Source organism: Triticum dicoccoides, chromosome 1B (assembly GCF_002162155.2).
Source record: "Triticum dicoccoides isolate Atlit2015 ecotype Zavitan chromosome 1B, WEW_v2.0, whole genome shotgun sequence".
Lineage (NCBI taxonomy): Eukaryota > Viridiplantae > Streptophyta > Magnoliopsida > Poales > Poaceae > Triticum > Triticum dicoccoides.
In genome coordinates, this window is record NC_041381.1 from 626,894,418 (window position 1) to 626,903,895 (window position 9,478).

The 9,478-nt window shown below is 48.3% G+C and overlaps 2 protein-coding genes across 2 annotated transcripts in view; both read right to left on the minus strand.

Annotated features, from left to right (window-relative positions):
* Positions 1-3,085: 3,085 nt before the first annotated feature.
* LOC119349210 (cytosolic sulfotransferase 17-like) lies at positions 3,086-4,407 on the minus strand. The gene has a single exon (XM_037617242.1). The coding sequence runs from the start codon at positions 4,336-4,338 to the stop codon at positions 3,313-3,315; it is 1,026 nt and encodes a 341-aa protein (XP_037473139.1). The 5' UTR covers positions 4,339-4,407; the 3' UTR covers positions 3,086-3,312.
* Positions 4,408-4,738: 331 nt separating this feature from the next.
* Positions 4,739-9,478, minus strand: part of LOC119349209 (beta-galactosidase 8-like) — an 8,510-nt gene continuing 3,770 nt past the window's right edge. Inside the window, exons 8-19 of the mRNA XM_037617241.1 lie at positions 9,125-9,215; positions 8,904-9,021; positions 8,724-8,819; positions 8,593-8,641; positions 7,835-8,025; positions 7,654-7,725; positions 7,434-7,580; positions 6,288-6,338; positions 5,993-6,185; positions 5,423-5,565; positions 5,251-5,316; positions 4,739-5,080 (exon numbers count right to left, since the gene is read on the minus strand). Coding sequence (XP_037473138.1) covers positions 4,994-5,080; positions 5,251-5,316; positions 5,423-5,565; positions 5,993-6,185; positions 6,288-6,338; positions 7,434-7,580; positions 7,654-7,725; positions 7,835-8,025; positions 8,593-8,641; positions 8,724-8,819; positions 8,904-9,021; positions 9,125-9,215 — 1,304 coding nt within the window. The 3' untranslated portion in view covers positions 4,739-4,993. The remainder of the gene's footprint in view (positions 5,081-5,250; positions 5,317-5,422; positions 5,566-5,992; positions 6,186-6,287; positions 6,339-7,433; positions 7,581-7,653; positions 7,726-7,834; positions 8,026-8,592; positions 8,642-8,723; positions 8,820-8,903; positions 9,022-9,124; positions 9,216-9,478) is intronic.

Below are 9,478 nucleotides of genomic sequence, written 5' to 3' on the forward strand. Positions count from 1 at the left end.
GCGGCGGGGAGCCGGCGCTCGGCCCGGCAGGAGTGGTCGCCGCCGTCGCGACCGACGCGGATGCGGGCCGAGGTCGTGGGTCGGTGCGGCGGGAGGCAAGGGCAGCCACGGGAGCTGGAGCAGTGGGTGGCGGTGAGCCGGCGCTCGGCACGGCAGGAGTGGCCGCTGCTGTCGCGTCCAATGCAGATGCGGGCCGAGGTCGAGGATGAGCAGCCATGGCGCCACCCGCGAGGAGAAACACATGAGCTGCGAGAGGGCGTGGAGAGGATGCCGGATCTGGGTCGGGCATGTGCAGGGGAGGCCGGAGACGGGAGATCAAGGCGGCGCCGCCGCCGGTGCAGGCGGGTACGCGAGAGCCATGAGCGCGCACACAGCCCGCTCGTTAGGCAATGGTTCGACTTGTCTTTCTCTTCGTTGACACACATACACTTAATTCCTATGAGCAGCTTCAAGAGACAGAGCCGGCACGTCATATTAAAATTGACGAACTCATCACAGACGTCTTCATGGTTGACAGGAACGTTGCCTCCCACTGAACAAATATCACCGGAAGGCCTGAAATAAATGCAGAAAAATGCGAACACCGATGTCATGTCTAGGACTTGAACTCAAGTGGGTTTAGAATACCACTGTGCTAACCATCCTACCACAGGTTGATTCGCCACACTGTTATCTTCCACACCTACTATAGAGATTCCTTATGTTCATGCCATGGACCAGCTGGCCCCGGGCTGTGCTAGTTTCTGAGCATGGATCGTCCGGCCGGCCATGATCTTGTCCAACCGCGCAGCCATCGCAGGCTTCATGTGGTTGCTCCAGTCCCCGACGACACCCTTTCGAAAGTAGGCTTCATTCTTGACTTACTTTTGCGTGCTATTCTTGTTTGTTTGTTTTTTTGCGAGGCGTGCTATTCTTGTTGACCTCCATGTTTTTGAGAGCATCGATGTTGCACAGCTCCACGATGTCCTACACAGCACCTGCCGCCTCCTCATCCTCAGAGAACGCGCACTCCATGAACTCCGCCAGCTTCCTCGCGTTGCTGATCGGGTCCCAGAGCATATCCTCATACCGGAGGAGCAACACCTTCTCTGGCCGCATCCGGCTCGCCTCCAAGTAGCCTGAGGTGCGGGACCACTGCGGGCCACCGGGGAATCGGCCGTCGCAGAAGAGCTCGAACGCGTCCCGGCTGCCGTCCTCGTCCGTGTCAGCCATCTTCTTATCGAACATCCACGTGGAGACGAAGGCGTCCCTGGGGTCACGGCAGACGTACACGAGAGTCGCCCTCCGTGGTGACGCACTTCAACGGGAGGGACTAGGGGATGTGGGGGGTGAAGTCTATTTTTAACCCTGAGAACGTAGAGCACGACGCAAATAAACCCCAACGTTCAAATGGGGGGATTTTCTACCTGGCCAGAGAACAGACCTCCCTGATTCCGGTCGTTTTTGACCTTTAGGTTGTATCCAAACGGGGGGATTTTCTACCTGGCCAGAGAACGGACCTGCTGCCCTTTGTGTGTCACTGTCGTCCAACCTTTGGACCTGCTGCCGGCGACCTCGAGCACACATGCGGGAGAGACTTCAACCGGCGACAATGCCCCTCCGTCATAGTGCAAGGCCAGCCATCAAGCTGTTGCCAATGCCTCCGGCCGCCGCCGCTCAAGAAGAGGAGGCTCGGGCACCGCTTGGCGTCCGATGGCGCGTCCGCGACGGTGCAGCTACTTACGGAGGCTCGTCACAGCCTACGGGTGCCCCAGCGCGGCACTGTTGGCTCGCGCGCCGGCGACGACCATGGCCGTGATCTAAATCCGCCTTGAAGGCACTGCGCATGCGCACCTCAGCGGGTACGGGGTTGCAGAAGCGGCAGCAGTGACCCCGGCCATCTCGTCGACGTCGTTGTTCCGTCATGCACGACAATGTCTGCAGATGGAAGCCGGCAACGTCCATCTCCACGGGGTTGCTTCTGGTCCAAGGCACGTAGCCATCATGTTCGGTCTAGCACATCGCAGCACACGCATAGCCAAACGCTGGCGCGCTCGCAGCCGAGGCCGGCGTCCTGCATGCCTTCTCAAACTCTGCCGCCGTGGCCAAGCTGTTCGACGAAATGCCTAGTCGCTGTTGTGTCGGACAAGACGCACGTACAAGCTAGCTTCAAACCTACGGAGCTGATTGATTCCGGCCGGATATATACGCAACACACACGAACACGTAGGTCCGATTTGATTGCAACCGGAGCTAGTTTCACGTGGAGCAATTGCTCCTCCGACATGCCGCTCTCCAGCACCTTTTGTTGCCACCCGGTGTGAGCAGCAACATACTCCAAGCCGAACGGCGGCGGCCAGCGGGGCCAACGGCGAACAGCGGCGCACCCGTAGTCTGCGCCTCCGTGGAGAACCTGCGCGTGGTGTCGGCTGAGAGGAGCGCATGGAGGCGGTGGCGGTGGAGAGTAGCTGGATCAGCGGTATCGCCGTATCGGCAGGCTTCGAGGGCATGCACAGTCCCCTATTACTACATGCATATCTTTAGTTTGCAATCCCACCATCCCACTGTGCCACGTCAGCAAATCCAGCTCTAAACCGGTGTAAGGGTGATTACAACCGGGATCAAAGACTTCAGGGTATGGACGGAAAAATAGCGGAGTAAATTAACTCCGGTTGTACTATATCGATGGCTTGTACATTGAAAAGGAAAGACCCGCCTCACTTCCATATCATAGAGCTTCATACCTTCAAATACTCTCAAAAGAATGAAAACATAGGTTGAATAATTTGCGGCCTTCTCTGGTGTGCGATGACCTAACAAAACTCTTAAATGCCCTCGGTTATGGAAGGAAAAATAACGCATTGATTACTTATCGCATGCGGTGAAACCAATGTTTTGAATAGCGGGCTATGGAAAATAGCGGCGGGCCTCCAAATCAGCTATAGCGGAGCTATAGCAAGCTATTTGTGAAGGCGATCATTTAGCGGCACCCTACTGAAAAGGCTATAGCTCTCCCGTATAGCCGGCTATTTAAAACTATGGGTGAAACTCATAATCTAAATGTCCATTCTTGCTGTGCACATGGGTTTTGCTTGCACATATAATTCTCACTAAATTTAAATGCATATTATTTTCTCTCCCGTTGCAACAAACGCAAGTATAGGTAAAATGGAGAAGTAAATGGTAACAAGTCCAGAAAGTAAAGTGGACTCCTCTGTCAGTTTTACATGAACAACTGAACATCGACATTCCTTCTGCTTCACTCCTTGTGTTCATGGACCAGCCGGCCGGCCTGGCCGTGCTAGTTTCTCAGCATCGATCGTCCCTGCCGGCCTACCGGTCAGCCATGGCGTTGAAGGTGAACTCCGACCCTTGGAGTGCATCCTCGACAATCTTGTCCATCCGCACAGCCATCGCCGGCGTCATGTGGTTGCTCCAGTCCCCGGCGACCCCCTTCCGGAAGAAGGACTCGTTCTTCACGTACGATTGACCACCGTCCTTGTTCGCCTCCAGGTTCTTCAAGGCGTCGATGCTGCACAGCTCGACGATGTCCCGCACCACCCCCGCGGCCTCCTCCTCGCCGGAGAACGCGCACCCCATGAACTCCGCCAGCTTTCTTACGTTGCCCGCCGGGTCCCGAAGCATGCCCTCGTACCGGAGGAAGAGCACCTTCTCGGGCCGCCTCCGGCTCGCCTCCCAATAGCCGGCAACATGGTGCCACTGTGGGCCGCCCATGGACCGACCATGGCAGTAGAGCTCGAACGCGTCCTCGATCGTGAACGGCGCTGGAGGTGGCGGCGGATCGCCATTGTTGTCGGCGGCGGCGGCGGCCTCCGTCATCTTGTTGGCGAACATCCACGTGGAGACGAAGGCGTCCTTGGGGTCGCGGCAGACGTACACGACCTTGCATCCGGCGCCCTCCGCGGTGACGCGCTCTGACAGGAGCGAGTAGGGGATGTGGGTGGCGATGACGCGCGGCGAAGGGTGCGGCGCGAACACGTCTCCGCCTTTGACCGGCGACGGCGAGAGCGCGAAGAGCCCCTCCAGGAACTCGACGCAGTCGTGCGGGTTGCGGCGGCGGAGCGGGTGGTCGGGGGCGCGCGGCGGGTGGTCGGCGCGGTGGAGCGCGGCGAAGGCGAGGGCCTTGAGCCAGGTGGTGCCGGACTTGGGGAAGCTGGCGAGGAAGACGTCGGACGGCCTCGGCTCGAACCGCGCGCGCGCGGCCACGACTCCCGGGACCGGGAGGATCGGCTCGGGCCACCAGAAGCCGCCGTACTGCCTGAGCGGCGTCGGCGGGCACCGCGTCTCCAGCGGCAGCTCGGCCATGTCGGCGTCATCGGCGTCGGGGGACGCTGCCATTGGTCGCGCCGCGCCGTGCCCCGCCCGCGCGCGTGCTCCGGAGGCCGAGTAATAATCAAGGAGTAGTTGCCACGAGATCCCGGGAGACGCTGAGCGGTTTAACATCTGTGGAGAGTATGATTGAGCAGCGGACGACGATTATGTCCCCCGCGACAACGATGCGATCTCAGTCGGGAAATGACAAGGTTGAGCAGAGGACACGATACCACCCATGTGGACTGTGTGATGCATTATTTTACTTATTTTTCGAAATGCCTGTGTGATGTATGTTGGGCCTTAATAACGCAGCTAATTCAACGAAATCTCTGTCAAAATAAATGCCGTGTTTGCATCGCGGGTAGCCCGGTAGAATTCACTTCGATTCTTTCTTGGAACTAATTGATCGGATCTTCCACATTCATCATTAACCAACGAAATAGACTTCAAGAATTACACCACCCACAGGCAACTTTGCGAGCCTGATTCCATCAAGCGATACAACAGCATTTCTGAAAATACAATGCAAGTATGAAGTATGACTCGCTCTGAATATGTCTAGATACATGTTTTTCAGTTGAGAACCTTGGGCCTTTGTATGAAACAAGAGAGCATTTTCATGTGAGAATTTTGCCCTGTACTATCTATATACACACACATACACTCAATGTAACCTTTTTCATCGATTTGGACCGCACGTGAAATCTGGATCTTCTACCAAGTTGATAGTACGCTCAGGATTTGGGCCGTGCAGTTCGAAGATTACCTGCCAAAATAATGAAATGTAAGAGCATGTGTCACTTGCTGATAGCATTCCTGCCAAAGAACTAAATTTCTCTGTGCATTTGAGTTCTGGGCTCAGTGTATGGAAGGTATCTCTTCGCCATGACATAATAAACAGCGAATGTAGAAAATTCATAGTTAAAAAGTACATACAACAGTGTTGTCTCCAGATCTGAGGATTGGAGCAGGAACATAAAGAGCACACTGTGGTCCCATTACCTACAAAATAGGCCCAATTTCAGATCACTTTTGAGCGTAACAAAAATTCTTTGCTCAACTGGAATGCATGAAAACAGTTTGTCAATTGGAGGTCTCAGTATTTTACCGGCCAGAACCTTCCGATGTTGAAGTTGTTCACAAAAGCAACCCCTTTGTTCCAACCACGGAATGATATAAATGTATCCTTTATCGTGCTATTGGAGTCAATGTGGAAATGGCCTTCATAAAATTCTGGCTCTTCTGAATTGCCTTGTCATAATACAATGCAAAGATATTTTGAGTAGTGGTGCAGTAGATTTTTCAAAAAACTCATCCGATGTGCAATCAAAGTACAAATGCAACACTGGAACAGGTGCATCAGCAAAAAAATATTACAATTCAAGATGCAAACTTTTGGGTACAGCAATTTTCAGTCTTCAACAATATTGATGTAAAAAGAGAGCTCCAGAGATCCACTAACTTTTCCTGAAGTAGCAACAAATATGACAAATGAGGCAAATGTTTCCAGGAGATTAAGTGCAATTTCAAAGCCCGTTATATCATGAGCCATTTTTAGTTTTTTAACCAACTGACGATGACTGCATGGGAATCAGTTATGCCTGACTTTCCCATGAGCATGACTGCACCGGAATCAGTTATTTTTAACTATTTAAAAGGACCATATACAGGGGCTTACCATTTAGATAGAATGACAAATCACGTAGCTTATTTCGTGAATCACCATGAATGGACACTTTGCTAGCTCGGGCATCAGTGATCTGCTGGATTGGTTGGAATTTCGGAATGTTGTCCAGTAAATCGAAGGATAACGGATACATTCTCCAGTGATGGAGAGTAACACCATCTATTTCAACAGTAGATAATATCCCCTGTATTTTTCAATTCGGTAATGATCAACACAAGAAGCTTACACGCATGGTCCATGTGGATACTGCAGCATGAGCGAGGTTATGTGGGAGTGTGGGACTTACCTTCTGGTCAAAAATGTATTGCCCATAATTTACACGGCCCATATTTTCTACCTGTAGATAGAACACATATATATGTAGGTAAGGCAGAAAACATGAATTAATATTATTTATTCGAAAGGAAGGTTGTAGAAGTAATAGCTAATTGTACTCTGATTTTTTTTTTGAGAACTTTGTACTCTGATACTTATAAGTACTAAGTAACACTAGTTTATCATGTTATCTTTTTTGGCTGGGCTGATACTTTCCACATGTGCAGATCTCTAAATAAGTGTTAGTTCAATTTTAGGTTATGTGCTGTGTCGTTGCCTGGTGGGAGCTGCTGTTTATCCAGAGATTTTCAGATTCTTTCGTATATCAACGACGTGACGGCACCTCGACTTTTTATTTACTGAACTATGAGCCGCGATAAAGGGACCAAGTTGCTTTTTTATGCACGTCGAAATGTTTGGGCACTTGCGAACCAACATGTGGTTGGATGGTTAGAGGGACTGTAGTATCCCCAGCCCACCAGGGTTCAAATCCTAGTGCTCGCATCTATTCCTGGATTTATTTCAGGATTTCCGGCGATGTGCATTCAGTGGGAGGAGACGTTCCCGTCGATGACGAGGTGCCTACGGTGACTTCGTAAATTTCAAGATGATATGCCGGCTCAGTCTTTCGGAGGTGCTCATAGGGGTAGGGTGTGCGTGTGTGCGTTCATAGGGGTGAGTGTATGCGCGTGTATATGAGCGCTTGTGTCTGTACTGATGTTCAAAAAAAAAGTTATGGATGTCGAAATGTTACAGAAGCATGTCATGCCTCCAGTCATGGATGTATACAGAAGGTTTAAACTGGAATCATGCAATCATCTTCTACCAAGTCATTGTCATGCCTATGGCTGTACACATTACACATGCACAAGCCAAATCGGTCTTCTACCAATACATTTTTAGGAGTCTCTACCAACCTATTCCACATCTCAAGATTCAATGAGTTTGATTTGAACTAAGTAGAGTAGCATTAGTAGACTATGCAACAGTTTCCTCAAGAACATAAGAATAAGAGCAGGACTATGTAATATTGTGTCAGCTAACAGCAACTGTAACATCTATGGAAGCAAGAAGATTTTCCATTTTATACTTTACAAAAGAAATTCATGACTATTACCAGGATAGATATGCGGATATTAGAAGAGCAGTTTAAGGTTGGTATCTGTAGGGTTTTACTAGACCATCTTTCAATAACGCCGGCATATCTTTGATTTCTGACGCCATCAAGTGAGCATGCCACAAACACCTGGGCTCTGTCATGTACCTACAGCATAAATTAGATCTAAAAGCAATGAACTTGAATGCATGTCAACGAAAGAAATGATGAGTAGAAAAACCTTTGGAATTGATAGGATGCTGTAAGGACCTTTTCCTTGGTATTCCGACACATACAGTAGAAACCCAAACATCTGGAATAAAAGAAATGTAACCATGAACATACAAAATGTGAACCTGCTCGACAACTTCTGCAACGGAAAAGGAACCAGAGTCCAGAAATACACTTGGATAGGTTCCTACCTGGCCTGTCAGTTCCATAGACAGAGGCTGTTCTGAAACAGCCACTTTCAGTGGATCACAGAGCTTATCAAATATGTCAAAGAAAGAAGCAACCTTTTGTAATTTCACAAGCCCATAACTTGCTCTTTCAATGTCGGCAGGAAGTGGATGCGGAGGAGTGTCAGTGCATTCATGTATTACTCTTCTCAATGCTGCTTGATACCACCAAGTTGTAATCAGAAAAACATAAACAAACAGTAGTTTAAAAGTACATCTCAAGTATAAATTTCTCTTCAAGACATCTAGAAATTTATTAACTCTTGTCTTGGTGCTAATTCTTGTTCTTGTAGTAGCTCTACGATCTTCTTTGTTACTTTTATAGCTTTTAATCTTTTCCTTGTTCGGTTTTGCAGGTTTTGCATAGTTCTTCTTCCGCCTTCTTGGTTTCCTGTAACTCTACATTATTTCGATGCGTACAAAATTACACGCATTTCAATGTGTGGTTGAGAAAAATACTTTAAACTGGTGATTACTACACCTGCTCGTGAACTATGGCATACAGATGATGCTGAGATTAGGGTATGCCATTCAAAACCTATCGCGTATTTTTCATTTTAACTCGTGGTAGCTGGCAAGAAGAGCCCAAAAATAACAAACAAAAAAGTTATGTTTTCATATCGAGAAACTGAATAACTAAGCAACTATTTTAGGAGAAACTGGAACTTCTGATAGAATCATCATGCTTCAAATAGAAAAGTTCAAAATACAATATAGCATGCCTCTGTATTTGGGATTATGCACGTCTCCATGCTCCTTAATTGGCGCATCCTGGTTGAAGACATTATATAAATATAAGATACCTCCAGAAATGGTTTAAGAAATGAAAGAACTGATTTGGTGAAGTACTTGCATAATCATAAGATGTGAGGTCTGCCTTATACTCGAATTCAGTTTGACCAGTATTTGCTCCATTGTAAAACCCAAAATTTGTCCCTCCATGAGCCATCTGGAAACAGATTTCGTGAAAAACAGAATTGGTAAAACTAAAATGTAAATAAAATGCAGTGATAAAAGGGGTCCTGGTACAGACATAGAGTACAGCAGAACCATTGCGGCATAGAATACTTTTAAGAGCTTTAGCTGTGCTGCTGGCAGCTGTTGTTGCAATACTCTCACCCCAGTGTGTTAGCCATCCGGTATAAAATTCCCTGAAAAGTAAAGAGGAAATATCAGTAGTACAAGTTACATCCCAAAAATAATAAATGAGTGATACAATATTAATCATGGTGCACAGAGCCACAAACCACTTACGCACTTAAAGGGGCTGATTTTCCCGGTAAGTTGTATTTCTTCTGTAATCTAAATATTGGCCATGGATCATCACCAGTTGAAAAATCAACAGCTGCACTTGAATTATAATTATTTGGAAACTGGTAACTGAGGAAAACCGAAGGCATACTACTTGTAATAATTATGAAGTTAAGAAGATAGAATCAGTTTATGCTTCAAAGTCTTGAAACCATACTGAAGTGGATATGAAATAAATCTTCATAATTTTTTTTAAATCTCAACAGAAAAGTCATTGTACACATTAGCATTTAGCATCGCACACCATGCATACAGCAAAAAATGACTGCAGTTTCAAGGATTACATAGATAGCAAAT

Bases quoted from the DNA above. Each gene is read 5' to 3' on its own strand.
- LOC119349210 (XM_037617242.1), bottom strand. From the start codon at position 4,338: ATGGCAGCGTCCCCCGACGCCGATGACGCCGACATGGCCGAGCTGCCG.